The following is a 21,618-nucleotide window of genomic DNA, read 5'->3' as shown; positions in this document are numbered from 1 at the left end:
CATGTTATCATATGACCTCTTACTAGTGTCTCCATTCTGCAAAAAGTTAATGAGCTTTGCATCTAGCTGTCCCTGAGAGACCATCCTGAGCTGAAGATAGTTCTCACTGGAGCTATGTATCAATCAAAAGGCAGTTGTAATGGATTATCAGACAGATTTTCTGGAATGCAGCCCAGTTGGCTTTATTGTGTTGAAGACAGCCAGGCTTCCCAGGGGAAGAAGTGGGGCAAGTGAGACTTCATTTGTGCATCAGGCATTTGTTCCCAAATGAGCAGGCCATGGGTTTTTCCAGAATAAATGGTTAAACAGCATTTCCAAATCAGCACAGCCTCAGGGTGGCATTTGTTTTGGAGATAATGAGGTTCTTAGAAAAGCTGGTGGTCTGCTCATGTAACACTGGAGAACAGCAATGCAAGATCTGGGCTAATGAGTATACTGACAAAGTGAGAAGCATTGAAAAGGCACAGATGCCAAGGCCATGGAATGTCTGTTTCTGATAAGGCCGGCGATGTGGAAAGGGATTTAAGAGAGTCTGGGTTTGTCACACATGAGAACCTGAATGAGAAGGAAATTAAAGAAGGTTCCATGTTCACTTAGTGTTTCCTGCTGAGGCCTTTGATCAGGTGATACATTTCCTCATGTTTAGAAGCGGAACTAGCACTCCAGCGGGAGCCACCTCTCTTCCCCTACAGCCATAGCACCTGCCAGAGGAGGAACCGGGGAGGTGAGCCTAAGGGTTGCCCCGCTCCCCAGGGGCCCCAGCTGCTCTGTTCATGTGCCATCCAGTGGTGTGGGGATTTTCTGTTTCAACTCTGCATGGGCAGTCTTTGCTCTCCTTCCTTCCCTTTTCCTGGGCTCTCCAGGTTGCTGGCAGTCTATTCTTATGGGCAATGAAAGGAAAGCACTTTGGTGATCATTTTTGTTGTTCCTGTGGAGTAGAGTTACATACATACTTTCCATGTATCCTGTAGTCTAAACATGGGTGGTTAACTTTTACTTTATTTTGTGTATATTAATGTAACCTCAAACTCCTAGATTAATCTTTTCATTGGGGGCTTTTTCCATATAACCAAATCAAAGCAAGGCTACCCTAGGACCATAATAGAGATGCTAGATAACCTCGGAGTGTATAGAAACCTGGACTAATATGTAGCAGAAAAATCTCTGGTTTTAGGTTCTACATTTTCAAGGTTTGATTCCAAAATACTCTGTGTTCTTTTTTCCCAAAACACAGGAGATGGTCAGTTAAAGTTTTGACTTTTGTTTTATTGTGAATAGGCACCTGAAAACAGCCTATCAGAACATTTCAAGTCCTTCTTCCCATGAGCGTTTTGCACAGTCCATATTGTCCAGCTGACTAAAATGTTTCCCAGCGAGTCTTAAGATGAGGAAGGACCACAGATGGGCTGTTCTTGCTCAGAGTTTATCCTTATCTGAGACCTTGATTCCCCCCTCAACCTTAACCTTCTCCCCTTAGGAGAGCAGATGCTGAGGCCCCAGAAGTATTCTTGCTGTCCATTTCCTGGAGAAGGCCCTTCCTCTTCGCTGGCAGCTGGTGGAAAGCCTGCTAAGGCAGCCCTTGGTGCATAGCTGCAGCTGTTGAGTTCCATCTGCATGTTATAGACAGCCCCAGGGAGAGGAAGGGGCAGTTGTAATCTGAGTTATGAGTTATGGATTATTCCCAGCCAGAGGGGCAAGATGATTGACTACTTGAAGAACAGCTACCCTTGAAGTCATCTGTTTCTTTCATTGGCTTTGGTTTCAGCTTCTTAACTTTTCTCAATATCTGAGCAGGGGTCATCTTACCAAATCAAATTTTCATTTGCTTGATATTTTTCCACCATTAATTTGACTCAGTAACTATTTCTCAGTTTATTTATAGTTTATTTGAAGGTTGAATGCATTTTTTTAAAACAGTGGGTGGAGGGAATAAACAGGATGAGAAATGAAGTGCGGGAGGGGTAAATGTGAGGAAAGGGAGAAGAAAAGCACCCAGTGGTCCCAGCCTCCCATGTGAGTGCTGGTCTGACACATGAAAGCTTCCAGAGTAACAGAAACAGGGCAGGAAGAATGCTGGAGTCTAGCCACATCCAGGTTAACTGCTGTCGCTCTTTCTCTGCTTTCTCAACCCCAGGCATGTTTAGGCAGGGATGCATTGCCTTCAGGGTCATCACCCCCAACATCGATGAGGAGGCCTCCATGATGGAAGACGTCGGAATGCAGGATGTCCATTTCAATGAGGTGAGTGCTGCGGCCCCAATGAGGGTGCCAGTACAATCATGCACCACCCAACAATGACCTCAGTCAGCAGACAGACTCCATGTGCAGCGATGGTCCTGTAAGCTTATTATACCTAGTGACATCATAGCCGTCTTAGCACTGTCTGCGATGTTCACGGTGGTGAGAGCCCTAGCCATGCACTTCTCAGGACACTCCCCATTAGTTGAGTGATGGGTATACTTGAGTACCTGGAGCCTGCTGATCCCCTGCCAGTGCATCACCTCCAGCTCTCCTCCTACAGCTGCTGCCTGCACACCAAGCCCTAACTGAGGTGATTCTCCCAGGCAGCTGAACAGCGACCACTGCTCTGTTGTCCCTTCCGTGAAATGCCTCCTCCTCTCTGGAGGCTTGAGGTCTGGTTCATAGTGAAGTGGGGCTGAGCGCTGGAGCACTGCTCCCAGAGGCCCAGTGTGTTGGCCACAAAGTTTCTCAGTCTTTCTGACACTTCCTGTGTCACATGAAGTTTATTACTGTTTCAATTATTGTCTATACCTGTAGACATTTTCTTCAGGCCCACACACTCAAAACCATGAGACACCAAGTAGGGCCCAGTTCCTGTCTCTACTTGGGTGCTATAGCCCAGGTTCCGAGGACTGATAGGAAACAGGACCACCCTCTCCCAACCCCATGCAGACCAGAAGGTTTGACATTATAAAAGTAGCAATTCTGAAGCTTCTTGCCAAAACAGAATAGCATATCCATGTAACCACTTATCTATAACCAGAAAGCTCTGAAATAAAGCTAGGAATTTTCCTAAGAGCTGATTTTCTGCTTGCATTCACTGAATTCTCCTTTCCAGGCATATCTGCCTCTCCCCATCCAGGGAAGAATGAAACATTCAGGGGAAAGCTTATAATCCTGCCCATCTTTCCAGGCAAAATAAAGTTTTCCAGTTCTTCACATGGCAAGAAAGAACCAATGGAGAAAGGAGTATTTACCTTGCCTGTGTTTTTCATGTTCTTTCTTGACATGGGGTCCACAGTGTGGCAGTGCACAGTTAATACTACAGCTTTTAACCATTTTCATGCCAGTAAGGAGGGCCCCTGAGCAAACCTCTCCCATGACATGAGCTAGTCCAAAAGTCACTTGGTTATCAAAGATAGTACTGGAACCCTTTCAGTCTTTGAGGCCCTTACTTTTCCAACTCAGTGTGAGGCTGGATTTTCTTTGTTTACATCAACCCAAGCTATACATTAGACAATTGAATGTAGAAGGCTTAAGACTCCAGGTTTCTCCTACAAAGTCAAATATCAAAGAGATTTGTAAAAAATGTAAAACAAGGATACTACTTTTCTTTTTTAAAATACCATTTTATGTTAACAGTGCTATTTTTGTTAGTATATTCTAGTTTATAGTTTTCATCTGTACACTTTACACCTTTTCAGTTTTGGTTCTACTGTTGTAAAATTTGAAAGAAAAAAATCAACATAAACAAAAAATTCTTTGAAGTTCTCAGTAAATTTGAGATATATAAAGAGCTCTTAAGCTCAAAAAGTATAAGAACCACTGTTGTAAATTGTCTAGTCTTAATCCTCAAAATTAAAAACTAGATATGGATAAAGAGTATAATATATTGAGTGTACTTCATGAAGTGGTACTAGGGATTGAAATAAATACATAAATAATAGGTGGTACTAGGGATTGAACCCAGGGATACTCTGCCACTAAGCTACATCCCAACCCTTTTTTTTTTTTTTTTTTTTTAATGTGAGACAGGATCTCACTAAGTTGCCCAGTGGCCTTGAGTTTATGCTCCTCCTCCCTCAACCTCCCAAGTAGCTGGGATTATAGGCATGTGCCACCATGCCTGGCTACTTCATGAAGTTTAAAGAAACTACAGTAGATAGATACAATATACAAAGTTCTCTGATTATCCTGGGGAAGGTGATTAAGTTGGTTATTGCATGGCATTAACCATTCCACTGTCTCCATCCTGAAATGCCCAGATATATGCTGATTTTTTTCACTTATTTTACTTTTTTACTCTCAAGTGTGAAACCTTTCACCAAAGGAACAGGCTCTTGTGTTCTTGGCTTGAGCACCTCACTTCAATGCAAATTTTGACTGAATTTTTCTTTGAAATTGGCATAATTGTATTGTCTCCTTGGAGAAATCACCCTTGCACCCAGTGCCAAGTCAGACCTCTCAAGTTCAGCATTTTATTTTGAATTAGATAAGGAGAGCAATTATGCCAAGAACAATCACAAATTTGAAGGTAAACAGTTTCTGTAAACTATCCTTGAGAGACAATAAAGTGAGCCCTGTATGTGCTCACCTGACAAATGGGTTGAAGTAATCATGAGAGTCTAATGAATGAGCCTATGAAATCAAGCGCAGACACTGTTGGGAAGATTTATGAATGGCACCCTCTCTGAGTAAGAGCTAAACATGTGACAGGGACCACTTTATCAGCTGAATATGAATTTGCCACCCTGTCCTTGAAGCATAAAAATGGTAAACCTTTAACAAGGTCCATAGTACATGACAATCTGTATAGTTAGGATATGACATAGCAGGGTTATAAAGTCATCAAAATTGAACCTGACAGGAAGGGGAAAGAAGAATGTGTTCTAAAAGATGAAAAAACAGATTACCAGGTACATGTTCATTATTGGCTTCTTGGATGTCTCAGAAAAAGAGCAAGGACAAAGTCCTCTGCCAGGAGAACAAAGTTTTGAGAAAAGCTAATAAAAAGAGTGTCTAACATAATGTAAAAAAAAAAAAATCATTGCCTTTTTAATCTGCATTAGTGAGTATAATTAAATGTCTCTGATGCTCTCCTAAAGAAATGTTGTTGTTGTTTTTTGTTTTAAGAGAGAGAGAATTTTTTAATATTTATTTTTTAGTTTTCGGTGGACACAACATCTTTATATTTTATTTTTATGTGGTGCTGAGGATCGAACCCAGCGCCCTGCGCATGACAGGCAAGCGTGCTACCGCTTGTGCCACATCCTCAGCTCCCTAAAGTAATGTTTTTAGGGGAGATACCTAAAACTGCACAGTCGTCTTAGTAGCAGGCCTCAGATGAATTTTTATTAGTACCAAGTCTACCTTCCCTGACTCTGATCCCAAGAGTGGACTCCCTCCCAGATGCTTTTGGTTAGATAAAGAGAAACATCCAGTTCTTCCCCCACCCTTATTTATTTATTTATTTATTTTTCATTCTACAATAGAGTGCATTTTGACACATTGTACACAAATGGAACACAACTTCTCATTCCTCTGGTTGTACGTGGTGCAGAGTCACTGCGATAGTGTAATCATACATGTATATAGGATAATAATGTCCATCTCATTCTACTGTCCTTCTCATCCCCACAGCCCCCCCCACTCTCCTCTGCACAACTAATGTTCCTTCATTCTTCCCTACCCCGCTGGCCCCACCTCCTTATGGATCAGCATCCGCTTGTCAGAGAGAACATTCAACTTTTGGTTTTTGGAATTGGCTTATTTCACTTAGCATGATATTCTCTAGTTCAATCCATTTACCTGAAAATGCCATAATTTCATTCTTCTTTAAGGCTGAGTGATATTCCATTGTGTATATATACCACATTTTCTTATCTATTCATCTGTTGAAGAGCACCTAGATTGGTTCCATAGTTTGGCTATTATGAATTGAGCTGCTGTGAACATTAATGTCTGCATCACTATACTAGGCTGGTTTTAAGTCCTTTGGGTATAAACTGAGGAGTGGGATAACTGGGTCAAATGGTGGATCCATTCCAAGTTTTCTGAGGTAAAACATCATCCAGTTCTTTCTTTCTTTTTTTTTTTTTTATTTTAATGTGGTGCTGAGGATCAAACCCAGTGCCTCACACATGCTATGCGAGCACCCTACTGCTGATCCATAGCCACAGCCCCTCCAGTTCTTAATTACAGTTTTGTTTCACAGTCTGGACCTGTATAGATCAAAGGATTCTGAGTTCCCTGTGGTGCCAGAGTTCTACTTGGTCCATGCAGTTTTGAGATTCCTCTCTTCTTGACTGATACAGCACCATGATCCTAGTTGGAAAAAAGTGATGCAAGTGGTCCTCAACTGTGTCTTGAGAAAGGATGTAATAGAAGTTACACTGTTCATGATGTATTTAGAGTTATACTATGAGAATAGCCATTAAGAATAGTGTAAGCCATTAAGCCATCGCCTAAGCCAGCTCACAGGTTTATAAATACTTGTAAATGGTAGATTCTGAGATAGCATCTAGCTTTATAGGTAAGGTTCAAATTGAATTAATCAATCCTAGGATGGAGCAGATAGCATTTAAGTTTTTAAAAAAATTTAAATACCCTGCACAGATACAGGTTCATAGGGGTATTTTTGTGCATGCGCGCGCACGCACACACATCACTAGAAATGCTACTTCCACAGATAGATGCTTGTTTCTTCAGCTCCTTCACTATGTCACACTTAATAAAAGGAACTAACTACATTTTTAAAAGTTTCTTCAATGGCTTATGAACTTCATGCACTTAAATCTTTTTAAGTCTAGTCTAAAGTAAAATGCATACTTTCTGTATGCATAGAGTTTATTGAGCTCACCCTTCAACCAATTCTTTATATATGTCAACAACAACAACAAAAAAATCTGGGTGTTTAAATGTTAAACATGGCAATTTAACCATAAAGCATTTTGTATGACTGCTGCTCAAGGTTATCGCTTTCTAACCATTTTCTGGATCAGTTCTGGCTTTCAAGTGCTGTGATTGCTAAGAAACAAAGCAAACTAAAATAAGTAGAACTTGTGCTGAGAATATAATTCATATATACTCCAATGTATGGTTACTTTGTCTTGGTTTTTATTATAATTTTGTATTGACATATGGTCTCTCAAATTCTGTGATTACTGTCTATTATTTCTATTCAGATAATTGTTACTTCATGCACCAGCTGTAAATTTCTAGATATAGAGTTGACAGTAGCTTGAATAATTTACCTTACCAAATTAAGCTTTGATATTCAGTAATCTACACTCTGATTTTATGAGAGGACTAACCTTTTTTAGTAAAAACCATTTTTTAGTTTTTTATTAGAAAAATCTGTACTCACTTCATTTTTATAGTACATATTACCATTTCTTTGCATAATCAGTGTTATTTGAATTGATAAATTATAAACCTTGAGTGCTTCCTGAATCAGAATTCTTGATACCATCAAGAATTGTGTGATATTTATTTCATAATATTTACTAAGCTCCATTTGCTTTATTGAATTTTCCCAACCATTTTGGCGAGTCTCTCTGGTTGAAGTCCATCTTTCTATATCAAATATAATATTACAGGTTTTTCTATAATGAGCTTATTTATCCTTATCATATATACATCAGATATCAATGCTCATAAACTGCTTGACTGCAGGTTTATTGTTATTAAACCTTCTACCTGTTTCTAGCTTAACTAAATAAGAGTAAAACTAAGTATTCAAATCTCATTTACAAATTAGGATCATTTGACTCAGGAGACTACCAATACTCTCTTCTTGATATATATTTATGAAGTGACAGAATATAGGGCTATTTAAAATGTATCTGACAGGTTGCTGTACACATATAACTTATGTGGATAGACAGACTCTTGTTTGAGAATCAAGTAACGTCTTCTTATATAACCCTTCATTGTTATAATAGTTAGTAATTGTATCTTTGCATTGAAAACTTTGTTCCGGTTTATTGTGTCTACTCCTTCCCCCCTTCCCAGCCTCTTCTCTTACCATACTCTGATTCAGATTTTATTCTCCAACCCACAAACTACTTGTCACTCCCTTGCCTTTGCCTGGGCAGTTCCCTGGACCTGGATGGAGTGTGTCCCCTCTTTTTCTTCTGTCCCCACTCCCACTTTCTTCCTCTGCTCACTAGACTCTCCTGACTGTCTTTTAAGACTCAGTCATCATTTCTCTAGCTTTCCATGCTTCCCCTTTCCCTCATTTCTGGACAAATACTGATGCCCTGCAGTTTCTTTATCAGTGCTCTTACTACCATCCTTGTAATCTCTTTATGGCTCCATCTTCCACACTGGACTCTGGATGCTGGGAGAGCAGGAAGTGCTGAGCTCTGTGAGAGAAGGATATTTGGCCTCCTTAGTACCCAGAGACCCACTGACTATTATTAAATCCATCTGTCCCTGCTGCAGTCATTTCAGAGTCTATGCCCTGTGACTTGTAGCTCAGGTTCACATTTGAAATCACTGTTTTCCTCTCTTTGATGTCTTACATGCATGTCACATCCTTCCTGTTGCTCATGCATCTCTAGTACATCAGTTCTGGCTGCTCTGAAAGGATGGCTGTGAGTGTTTTCAAAGGCTTCTTTTCTAAACAAATTTCTATTTTGTTTAGAATAGACCTTCCAAAATATGCTGTAACAATTGATAAAATCTATCAAGCAATTTTTATAAATTACACAGACTTAATTTTACTTATGGATTTAGTTTTAAAGGTTAACCCAGTAGTCAAGCATGGTGCCTTGCACATTGTAGATGCTTGGTAAAATGTTTGAACAAACTTTCAAATAAATGAATGAATGAATCAGTGTTGTAATACTAATGGTACATAGTTATAACTTTTATAACTGAGAAGAATTTTCAATTTTTTATGAAATTGCATTTAAATCACTCCACTTTCTGCTATGGCATAGAATTAAGAATCTTCAGGGCTTTTTGATCCCATCAAGAGTAAATAGGATGTGATTGTTGAACATTTGTTTATATTTACAGCGTGACCTTGCCATGCCAGGATCAGTTGTAGTTTTTCACACATACACACACAAATTGTATTCCTCTTTGAAAAAGCCCAATAGAACAGAAGGGACCAGATGATTAGTGTACAAGTTAAACCTAAGAATAATTTTTTTTCTTATAAAAAAAATTTTTTTAGCCTCAAGACAATGAATTTTATTGCCTTTAGTCTACCAGGTTTGACAATATAAATATACTCATTGAGGAAAACACAATATTTGAATAAGAATTAAGTTCATGGAAGTTTACAAAACATAGCCAGAACCATAACTTATAATCTTATCTTAAATATCTCTACTTTTATAGCGTGGTCGGACATCTTAAAATATATTCACACTATTTTAATTTTAAGATATAAACAGTAGCAATTTACTAAGTTCTCCATTATAAAATTAATACAGCAATTCTCAAAATACTTAAAAAATTGTTTTATGAAAGTCAGACCCACATCACAACTTTTTTCTTTTAGATATATCTTCAAAAGGCACATTTTGATTACTCGTATTTGCCTAAAGATAGTACTTTTGATTTTTCCATTTGTCTCAAAACTGAGGAAATGGAAGCTTGTAGCAGCAGATAGAAGGCCACAGGTTTCCAGTTGGGTCCTCGAAGGCAGCAGTATGCTCATTCATCACACCATGAACATCAAGAGAACAATTCAAGAAAGAGAGGCAGGAGGATCACAAGTTCAAAGCCAGTTTAATGAGTGTCCTACATCTTAAAATAACCACCTGGATATGCTTTTTATACAAAATAAATCATTTTTTTTTAAATCATGAAACAATAAACCTAAAAAACAAAAGACCAAGACCACCAATTTCCCAGTTTAGTCCACTAGCTTTGAGACTTAAGAAGAAATTAAATTTTTCTTCTCTGGAATCACATTTTTATATTAGGCTCATTTCAATTTAAATCACTTGGTGACTTAATAGTGTTACAAAGTCCAAGAATGTAAGACATACTGATATTCAAGATAAAATATAAAAATAAACTTAAAAATCAAATATAAATGATTTGTGGTTCTCTCTCCTGTTTCCCTCTAATTTGGGCTAATAATCTAAAACTGACTCTAATTATAATAGCATCTATAATTTCAAGCACCATTATTATTTTTAAGAACTCCAAAATGCAAGATATTTGTTGACTTTGAATACAATAACATTTTCTATATTTTTTTAAACATTGAGAAAAATGTTCATGTTAACTCTTCTTACATTGCATTACAAAAGGCCTTTGAAGGTTTGTTAGTTTGAAACCACTCTTGTGAATTTTAACAGAGTAATCAGTAAAAAAATAGATAAGAATAAAACAACACTGCCTTAATTTTAAAAGCTGCTATTTTAGAACTTGTATAAATGACACTAAAATGGTCATTATTGGGAACCTACAAATTAAATATTTTGTTGAAGTGACAGATGACAATTTTCTTTTTTGTACCTTAGAATTTTGTGGGGGGGGTGGTACCAGGAATTGAACCTAGGGGCACTTAAACACTAAGTCACATTTCCAACCCTTTTTTATTTTTTATTTTGAGGCAGGGTCTTGCTAAGTTGTTTATGACCTCATTAAACTGGCTTTGAACTTGTGATCCTCCTGCGTCAGCCTCCCTAGCCACTGGGATTACAGGCTTGTGCTCCTGTACCTGGCACCTTAGAATATTTTCAATGAATTATTCTGTTTTAGTAAGGAAAAAACATCTAAAGACACCCTCCCCTTTAAAAAACAAATGGATATACTCAAATTAGACTTGAGGGGAATAATATAAATTTAAGATAGATCTCTAGTATTTTGAAATTTCTAGTAATTTGAAATTTAAAAATTCTCTTTTGTTCTTACATGGGATCAAGTGATTAATCAATCAGTACTTCAGAGTACCGGTCTTGTTCATTTTAGTACTTCAATAAGTACTGAAGTCACTGAAAAGAATAGTTTTAAAGTAAGAAAAAATTCTATAACCTTGATTGTTTTGTTATCAGAATACCTTGATTGTGCAATTCTCATCCCTGGGGGAAATTGAGTCTTCTGAGTTCTTCCACCTCTGTTGCAATTCTGTACCACCACTGGGAATGAAAGTGCTCAATTAATACCCACCAGCAGTATGTTTGAACAAATATATGCAAGAAATAAAGTACTCTGTAATAAAGGACATCTTAGTCAATTCATTTCCCTATAGTCAAGGACAGTTATTTCTATCTAGCAATATGGCTAATATTACTAAGAAAAATAGAAACAATTCAGAAATATGTAACTACCCAAATGTATGTGGCCCTGTGGGATATTATATAACCCAGTAGAAATAAGATAATTTTTAAAATTAAAACAAACTAGAAAGCAATGATTAAAATAAGAGAGGTTTCTTTATTTGACCTATGAATTACCTTAGAAAATTTACTATTTATCAGAGCATTTCAATGGTTAAATTTTTATTGGTCTTTATAAATACTAATAAAGGTTATACCTATATATATTTCATACATTTAACAAATGTGGAGAAGTAAGAATACTGTCATTGAAATTATACAAGTGTACTCGTATGTTTTTCTTTTTTAATTAATTTTTTTACTTATATATGACAGCAGAGTGCATTACAATTTTCTTCATAGGTTTTTCTTTTATCTAACTTTTATAAGCAGGAGCATGAAAAGAATACAGAATTTGAGCTGGGGTTGTGGCTCAGTGGTAGAGCACTTGCCTAGCATATCTGAGGCACTGGGTTCAATTCTCAGCACCACATATACATAAATAAAATAAAGGTCCATTGACAAGAACAACAACAAAAAAAGACTACAGAATTTGTCATACTTAGTGTGCATAGGTTGTCTATTGGAAAAGATTTGAGACAAAAGTAAGAAAGGCATGCCTCTCCATAATACAAAAGCAAAGGACAAAAAGATAACATTAGAAACTTCTCTGATTTCTTCTTTTTCTATAGCTGTGGTAGTGGTCACTATATCTGACTTTAATGAGATCTATAATAAAAACCTGAAGCAAATGGCATATCTTTTATAAGCACTGGTGTCAAGTCAGTCACACAGATGACAATTTTATTATTTGTATATTACAAATAGGACAGGAGTTAGATGATCTTGCTTAGATAGTATTTTCCAGTAAGTTGATTCACAACTGCTTTAAAAATGCTTATTTTATTTGGTTCTATAAACCGTTAACGAAACATTAGACCACTTATGGAAAACATAGAGCTTACTTTTCATTTACAGTATTACAGAGGATATAAGCATACTTTTTAAAAAATTATATATATATATATATATATATATATATATATATATATATATAATTTTTTAAAGTATGCTTTTATATATATATATATATATATATATATATATATATATATATATATATCCCTTAACAAAATATTAGCAAATTTAATCTATCAAAATATAAAAAAGAGAAATGCATTATGACTAAGTGGGGTTTATTCCACGAAGAATGGTAGGTTTGAAATTGGAAAAATCAATCAAGGTTACTCATCATATCCATGGTATAAATTCATAAAAACTATTTGACATCTCAATAGATGCAGAAAAAGCATTTGACAAAATTTAATATTTATTCAAGATTTTTAAAAAAAAACTAGAACTAGAAAGGAACTTCTCTAATTATCTAGGGAAAAAATATATTTGATTATGAGAGATAGAAATTCCCCCTAAATTTCAAAACAAAACAAGAATATCTGTTTTCACCACTGGTATTCAACATCATGCTGAATATTCACATGAGAAAAAGAATTTATGAAAGAGGCTACTTATACTGATAAATCAGATTAGCAGAATCATAGGAGGTAAGATTAGTATACATTAATCAATTAACCTTCACATTTAGAGATTTTTATGCCATGGTTTTACTATATTATTAAATTATTTTATATAATCTCTAGAAGACTCAATATTGTTAAAAGGTCAGTCTTCCTAAATTTATTTATAGATTCAAAGCAGTGCCAAATTCCCATTAGGAGTTTGGGTGGAAATTGACAATTGACTCTCAAATCCATATAAAAACAAAAGGAATTAGATTATCTAAAACAATTTTGAAAAGATGGGAAGATTTATGCTAACCAGCTTCAAGATTACTATAGAGCAGTGGTTCTCAACTGGGGACAGTTTTGCACACACAGTCTCTTCTACCCTCCACGTATATTTGACAGTGTCTGGAAACATTTTTTATTGTCATGACTTTGGGGAAAGGGGAGATGCTACTGCTGCTGGCATCTAGTAGGCAGAAGCCAAGGATGCTGATAACTATCTTACAATGCACAAGAGAGCCCCTGCGACAGACACTTGACCAAGATGTCATCAGTGTCACTGGAGAAACTTTCTTTTAAAGCCATAGCAGTAATCAAAACAGCATTATATTGACAAAGGGGTATCAGTGGAACAAAACGTGAACCCTAGAAATGGACCCACATGCATGGTCAGTGGATTTTTGACAAAAATTCAAAGGTAATTCAATGGAGAAAGGATAAAAGGATAGACTTTCATCAAATGGGGTTGGAACATTGGGCATACATATATGGGAAAAAAGAAAAAGAACCTTCACACTTCATTCAAAGATAACTCAAAGTAGATCAGAGTCTTAAAATATAAATCTATAAAACTTTTGGAAGAAAGCAGGAGAAGATATCTGTGAGCTTGGATTAAGTACTTCTTAGATAGAACATCAAAAATACAATCCAGAAAATTGAACCTTGTTAAATTGGACTTAAAATAAAAAACATCCAATCTTCAAAAGACACCATTAGTTGGAAAATTCAGGGTGGTATGAAAAGGTGTGTGGTAGTCATTTTATTGGTTTTAGTTTTTTCCTCTGGTTGTTTTGAATCATCTGTTTCTTTCTCTCTTATTTATCATAGAGATGAATTAATTAATAATTCATAAATAACTGAATCAATCATGTTTTTTTCCTTAGGTCTCATTTTCTTATCTACTCTTCTAGTAAGATTTATTTTCTGTGCTCTTGTGATTGTGTTTGCTTCCTCTTTTGTGCTTAGAATTTCTTTAAATATCTTGAAATGCTGGTTTAGAGGTTAGCAATTCCTTTAGTTTATGCTTTTCTTGGGAGGTTTTTATTTCACCTTCAGTTCTGAAAGATAACTTTGCTGGCTATAATAATCTAAGTAGGCAGTTATTTTCTTTCTTGGCTGAAAATACATCATTCCTCACCCTCTTGGCCTTTCGAGTTTCTATTAAGAAACCCATTATTCTGATGGGTTTGACTTTATAAATGTTTTGGCACTTCTGTCTTGCAGCTTTCAATATTCTTTCTTTGTTCTGTACTTTGGACGGTTTAACTATAATATGACATAAAAAGGTTCTTTTCTGGTCATGTCTGTTTGAGATTCTAAATGCCTCTCATACCTGGATGTCCATACTTTTCCAAACATTTGGGAAATTTTCTGTTATTATTTCACTGACTAGGTTTTCTGTGCCTCAGAGACAAATGTGGTAAAGAACTTTTATCCAGAATACATAAAGAATTTTCAAATTGCATTATTAAAAAATCCATCACAAAAAATGAGCAAAAGATACATTACCAAAGCTGTTCAGATGATATATATGCATGTGAAAATTTATTCAACATTATTAATGAAACAACACTTAGATGTGTTCAAAGAAAAAAACTTGAGTATTGGATCCCTTTGGGAAATTCTATGGAGATTGAGTTGAGTGAGGCCAAACCTTTAACAAAGTTATCATTGATACAAGTCAACTTTGCCAGGGCAGAAGGGGCCTCTTCACTCTGTTACTAAGGCAGAGAGACCTTCTGTGGCCATGAGGTGTTTGACAGCCCCAGTTAGGCTCTATGCTGCTTCTTTCTATCCTGTCTGGTGGGAGTATATCTGTCCAAGCATTCCAAGCTCGGGTCCTAAAACTCACACTGATTGGCTTGGTCACAGGTCTCCCATGATGAAGCAGTGACTGTGGCCAGGAAACGGGTTCCACTTATTAGTATAAATTTGAGCCCATGCTCTGATTCTTGAGCCATGGGTAGTATTACCTTCCTCAAAAGTCCAAGGATGCTAACAAAGACAGTGACTAGAAAGAAATTTCAAAGAGAAATGGTACAGGCATGGTACCCCCACACTCCATCACCACACTCCTTCAAGATGTTTAGTTGGGGTTGAAGTCATGCTAGTAACTCCACGTTTCAACCTTGTCATTGGTCTTTAAAAAAGGAAAAAGAAATTTCTAAATTATATGTGTAAAAAGAGAACTAAGAACAAAATTTGAGAGCCCATTTAAAACTATGTCAGTTTTTCCATGCAAGTTACTAATAAAGCAGTCAAGTAATGTGAAACCCTTTTTTATTTATGCATGTGAACATGGTTGGAAAAATAGCTTCCCAAGACAAACATGGAGTTAGTATCTAAAAATTTTGTTTCTTTTTTGAATTTCCCTCTAGCAGTCTTAGACTGTGCATTTCAGAAGGAATACATTCTCATACTCTCCATAACGCTCTTCTCTGGCCTGTGACCTTCTCTTTTATCAGGATGTGCTGATGGAGCTTCTAGAGCAGTGTGCAGATGGACTCTGGAAGGCAGAACGCTACGAGCTGATCGCAGACATCTATAAACTCATCATCCCAATTTATGAAAAGCGGAGGGATTTTGAGGTATCTGGCTGTTTTTGTATTTTCCTAGTTGAGAGAAGAGTGATGTGACACATTCTCAGACCTACTTCTATACAAAGAGAGCAGACTTCGGTTCACTGATGAGCAGGTGATCTTTGACCCTCCACATTATGCCATAGATTGTCATCAGTTACCACCTCCCAAGAATCAAGAGTCAAGAGTCTGTGCAGATCCCTGTGTCCCATACTACAGGATTTCCACCCAAGCACTCCACTTTTGGAGGTTGCCACAAACAGAATTTTCCAATCACCGAGTCCCCTTTTCCTCAGAACTCTTCCTGGGCCCATCTGCTTGGGAAAATAGTGACCCTTCCATCCTTCCATAAGCAGGAGGTCTACTACTTAGCAAATCAAATGAAATAGGAAAAGTAGAAACTAAAACTGGTGTGAGAAGACCTTCTCTTACTATTAGGTCAGTGGGTCCTCATGAGCAGTTTGGCCCTTTTTAGACTTACAAATACTGCGAGTTTTATGGTCAAAATATATTCTTATTTTTTGGCAGGAATTCTTTATAGGAATTTATACCTACGCTACCATATTAATTGTTATTTTTAAATTGTTTCTACTATTTGCAAGAAATGGGTTCTGTTCTGCTTTCCAGAGGCTAGCTCATCTGTATGACACACTTCACCGGGCCTACAGCAAAGTGACTGAGGTCATGCATTCGGGCCGTAGGCTCCTGGGGACCTACTTCCGGGTGGCCTTCTTTGGACAGGTGAGCCTCCCCTTATTCTATAGACTGTCCTGAGTCCTTTTCTTATTATTGTTTTTTTTTTTTTAAAAAAAAAACTCTTATGAAGTTATATCTTATAGATTTTCTGTGTTCTATAAATGCTAATTTGAAAAATTTATCATTTAGTATGGTGATCTTCCTCTATAGTAAACTTTCTGCTTTTTTTTTTTTTTTTCTTCCTATCCTTTCTTTATTACTTTCTTAAGGCAGCGGTAAGTTCTTCCTCCATAAGGCATTCTTAGCAGCATCTTTGGTTCTTCGTGTGATTTGCAAGTTTCCTTTTCAAGTCTGTATGTATATCTGTCTAGTCATTACAAACTCAAAAAAATTAACATTTTCATTCACAGAAATAAATCATCTGTTTCTTTATACATTTGTATTGCATGTTTTAAACCAAAATTAAGACTTTCTGGTTTTCTTTGTACCTTTGCATCTTTATTGTTTGTAATATAATATCTCCATGAGTATATTTATCATTGTAATATTTCAGAAACCCTGAATGAGAGGGTTTATTTAAATTAAACTTAAATTTTAACCTTCAAATCTCTAACATTATTAAGTGGTATAAATTGTCATCTATTTATGTAGGGTATGTGATTTTCTGTGAGCATTATATAACCTTCACTTTATTCTGTTATTGTCTTTTATAACTTTATAGCAATACCAGTTTACAGACAGTGAAACAGATGTGGAGGTAATTACAGTAAATGCTTAAAAAGCAAGTAATATAGTGAAATTACTGCATCTAAACTCCCAGTTTGATGTGGATGTTTTATGTTCCATGTTAGCCTGCTTTTTTTTTCTCTCCATATTTTGTGGATTTTGTGCCATTTTCTCTCTTTTATTTTAGATGAGAAAAAAATTTTTAAATTTATTGCAAATATTAACCCCAATCTGGACTCTTTAATTTTCAACCTTTTTCACTTCCCATGCAATTCTAAACTTTGTAGTCAAACATAATTGGTGCTAAAACAAATTATGTCAGGTGATAATGAAAATATTTGATATTATGCTACAGGTCTTTAGTATTTTTCTCATCAATAAAGCAAAATCAGATTTACTCAAACTTTACAGAATTTTTGCTAGACCTACTCCAGACCTACATACTTCATGCTGTAAAAATCCTATGTGAATTGGAGAGGTCAGAAGAAGGGATGTATTGCATTTCTGAGGCCTGCCTCTTGGAGGCTGCTGGTCACTTTTTCGTGAGTTCTGCTTCCTGGGAATGTGAAACAGGCTCCGAGTCCCATCATTAGACTTCACTGAGAGAACAGTCTTGAATCCCAGATCTTTCATTTCACTCCACACTTAATGACAGCGTTCTTGAATCAAGTTTGCAATTTTGTGTTTTTCCTTTATCTTTGCACTTAAATTCCACATTATTATAATTTTTCTCCCTGTTTGGACAACCTGTATATGATTTTATTTTAGAATCATCCTCTCATCCCTTGTAACAAAAGAACCCTTCCTTGGCAGTAAACCTTGGGCTTATATTTGGGACAACACTAATTATGCTTCCTGTCACAGGGATTCTTTGAAGATGAAGATGGAAAGGAGTATATTTACAAAGAACCCAAACTCACGCCTCTGTCAGAAATTTCTCAGAGACTCCTTAAACTTTACTCAGATAAATTTGGTTCTGAAAATGTCAAAATGATACAGGACTCTGGCAAGGTATGACCATGCTTGGATAAGTTTCATAACAATGTGGTATTGTTTTGATTGATTACATGTATTTGGTTATGTATTATATATTCATAAATGTGTACAGAAAAGAACACTTGGGAAAATTAAGGACACTTGGCCTTGAGTGCAGGAATATTTTTTTTTCTAATTACCTTTTTGTGCTTTCCATTATAAGCTTCTTTTACAAAATAATGAACATGTGAAGGAACATGCTATTTTTACTTCAGTATTCCGGAATTCCAAAAGTGTAGGGCCAAGGCTCTGTTCCTCACTGCCCTTTTCTGCTGCACTTGGCACAGTGCATGTGACTTCATTGCCACTGATGCTTGGATGTATAGATGGATGGACAGACAAATGGGTGAACAGATGGACAAGTCATAGAATGAACTCTCCAGCTACCATGGCTGAGTTAATTAAATCTTTCTGTTTAGTGTAGGTGCTCTCTAGTGTTCCACTTTCACAATGACTCTTCTTGAACCTACATATTTGTCCTGTGCAGTTATATGTCCTACCCTGTTCAGAACTGCTCCAGGACATTGGGTGTCCCTCTGCTTCCTGAACCTCAAGCAGAGATAGCACTCCTTCCTGTTCTTTGCATTAAAAATGCTCCATTCATCAGCTCTCCATCAGCAATAAGCCCTGTTTCTTCCTGCGGACACCATTTTGTTTTTTGTTTTTTTTTTTATATCTGTCTGCATTCAAGCTAATTTTCTTTCTTTTTTTTTTCTGTAGAATTAATTTTACTTAAAAATGAATTCTCCAACATTAAATATCATTTCAGATTATCAATAGAAAACTGGAATTACAACAGGTTGATGGTCTTAGATACACATCAGTGACACACAACCTGCTTGGTTATGCATAATAGTTACAAAGTAGGCACACATAAATATACGTGGGGATCTGTGCATTTATGTATACATATGTATCTATACACACATATACCTATATTTTATAGGTAAATATGTATGTGCACTTATATTCTTTTTCTATTATCTCTTTTTTTTTTTTTTTTTTTTATTGTTGCGGACACCATTTTGGAGTGGTCTGTAATCCCCTTTCTTTCCTGAGCCCTCCTTTGGAGTGCCTATAGTCTGGAATCTGTATTGGGGGTCCTTCATTTTCTTCAAAGAAGAGTCTTCCAGTCTCCTACCTGTGTGACTAGGGAACTAGCAGGGAACAAAGAAGGCAGGGGGTGAACGTCTGACTGCTAGATTCTGGATGCAGCAGAGGAGAAAGAGGGAAGGCCCCATGTTTGTCCAGTAGCCTCTCGTTTACTCACCCTTGTTCCACACTGTACCTATCCCTGCTTTCTGCTGAGATTAGTAGCTCTACTTCAAGTATTTCTAGACCAATTTCTTTAGAGAATGACCTCTGCAGTCTCTGGGGTAGGGGACTAGGGAAGGAAACTCAGAATTCCCAAACCCGGATGCAGACTTGTGGCCACTTGTCCTGTTTTCTTCCTCACACCTTATGTGGGCACCCTAATCCTAGTGGCTGGTCCTCCATGGGTTCTAAGCAATGCACATTAGCCCACAGATTAGCACTCTGCACTTTGTTGAGTCAGGTGGCACACCTCCATATACCTGTCTTCCCAAAATTCATTAAAGTATCCACTACTATCTTCTGTTCTCTTTCCTGGCTCCTTGTGGGTTAATTCTTGATGTCATTAACAAAGTTGCACAAAGGAAAAAGAAACAACAAATGTTATAACTGGAAACCTCAATATAACCTTACTAAAACTCACTTACTCCAAAGACCAAATGATCCAGGTCCAGTTTGCCTTTTTCTCTTAATATTAAAACTTTTGCCTGGGTCAAGTGGTGACATTAACAACACAACCTTTTCTCCTGGTTCTCAGTTTTTCTTTTGCCCCATTTAATGTTTGGCCCTTGATGCAGCAGCTGAGTTACAGGGTCCCCTCCTCCACTAGGCACCAATCCTCCATTCTTACTACAAGTACCTTGGAACAGGAAGAATAGGGAAATACCACCCAAAACCAGCCATCAGAGCTCCATCCCCCCACCCTTAAATTGTTTCTGCTAAAGAAAGTCAAATTTAATAGGTTCAAATACGATGATAATGACTGGTCAGATGGCTTTTCTAAAATACAGACAGTTTCACACATTCTCTCACCTTCTAAGGTTGGGGCACTTTGACATATGTTTTGTATTTTCTTTACAAACATCTGTTAGGAGACAGTGAAACCTCTCGTTCCCACTCATTTGCCTGTCCTTAAACCAATGTCATCTTCCCAACACTCTTCATAGTAATTTCTTCCTCTCCATTTTTATTGTTCTAGAAGGTTGGATACAACTGAAATGTGAAAAATGGTTTTTTCCCCCTAGTGAATTAACTTTTCTTTCTGGATGAAAGATGCCTGTGTTTGAGAACACTCCACTTCTCATACTGTGCTGAGTTGAGCAGAAACTAACTCGCCATTAAATTATTCTTAATCTGTGACTATATTAAATTTAATAGTCTGCAGCTGTTTGTATCTCATCTGATCTGTCTACAGATTAATGATAATGTCAGGGGCTTTTTGTTGTTGTTCCTTAAATAAACATTTATCTCTTTAAGCCAACTATATGAAAAAGCATCTTAGGAAACAATCAGAGAAACCTATACTGAGTTTGAACAAGAAAATTATCAGGGTTTCTTCCAAAAACTTCAATGTCATGAAAAAGAAATGGTTGGGAATTCTAGATAAATCAAGAACAAAGAGGGCTGGGGCTGTAGCTCAGTGATAGAGCACTTGCCTACCTTGCACAGTGCCCCCGGCTCAATCCCCACTGCTGCAAAAAAAATAGAGACAACTGAATGTAAAGTGTGATCATTGGTATAAATGATGTCTAGGCACTTTAAGGAAATTTTAATATGGACTGAGTATTTGGATATTAGGGAATTATTATTAATGTTGTTAGGTATGATAATATATAATAGTTATGGCGGAGAATGTCATTTTTGAGGAAAAACTGGCTGAAATGTGTTATTGCTTACTTTAAGATGATTCCGATGAAAGGAGTCTGCATGTGTGTGTGTGTGTGTGTGTGTGTGTTTGAAACAGTAAAGCAAAATGTTAGCAATTGATCTAAGTAGTGGGTATGTGGATGTTCCTTGCACTATATTTTCCAACTTTTCTGAATTTTTATTCAAAATATTTACTAATAAAAAGTTGGAAAATGCAGCTCAGGCAAAGCTTGAGAGCTTCCTCCAGATTGCACCAGTCTTCAATGTTGCTCATTCATAGGTCAACCCTAAGGACCTGGATTCCAAGTACGCCTATATCCAGGTGACTCATGTGATCCCGTTCTTTGATGAGAAAGAATTGCAAGAAAGGAAAACAGAGTTTGAAAGATCGCACAACATTCGTCGCTTCATGTTTGAGATGCCCTTTACCCAGGCTGGGAAAAGGCAGGGTGGTGTCGAAGAGCAGTGCAAACGGCGCACCATCTTAACAGGTATGGTTTTGCATGTTGTCAAAGTGCAGCACTCTCTAGTAGGGATGCAGAGGCCTTGAGAATTGGACGCATCCTTAGTCACCTT

General features: G+C 36.8%; 1 protein-coding gene across 12 annotated transcripts in view; it reads left to right on the top strand.

Moving 5' to 3' along the window:
• Positions 1–21,618, top strand: part of Dock9 (dedicator of cytokinesis 9) — a 288,524-nt gene that overhangs the window by 254,294 nt on the left and 12,612 nt on the right. For 7 of the 12 annotated variants that reach the window (XM_071611603.1, XM_071611604.1, XM_071611607.1 and 4 more), the window contains exons 45-50: positions 647–724; positions 2,135–2,241; positions 15,514–15,636; positions 16,255–16,368; positions 17,914–18,060; positions 21,323–21,533. In XM_071611603.1, the coding sequence (XP_071467704.1) occupies positions 647–724; positions 2,135–2,241; positions 15,514–15,636; positions 16,255–16,368; positions 17,914–18,060; positions 21,323–21,533 (780 nt within the window). The remainder of the gene's footprint in view (positions 1–646; positions 725–2,134; positions 2,242–15,513; positions 15,637–16,254; positions 16,369–17,913; positions 18,061–21,322; positions 21,534–21,618) is intronic. The other 5 variants (XM_027938806.3, XM_071611608.1, XM_027938805.3 and 2 more) reach the window with 1 other exon arrangement.

The sequence above is a fragment of the Marmota flaviventris genome, chromosome 4, assembly GCF_047511675.1.
Source record: "Marmota flaviventris isolate mMarFla1 chromosome 4, mMarFla1.hap1, whole genome shotgun sequence".
Taxonomy (NCBI): Eukaryota; Metazoa; Chordata; class Mammalia; order Rodentia; family Sciuridae; genus Marmota; species Marmota flaviventris.
Note: the sequence above shows the minus strand (reverse complement) of the source record. Positions and strands in the feature narration are given on the sequence as shown.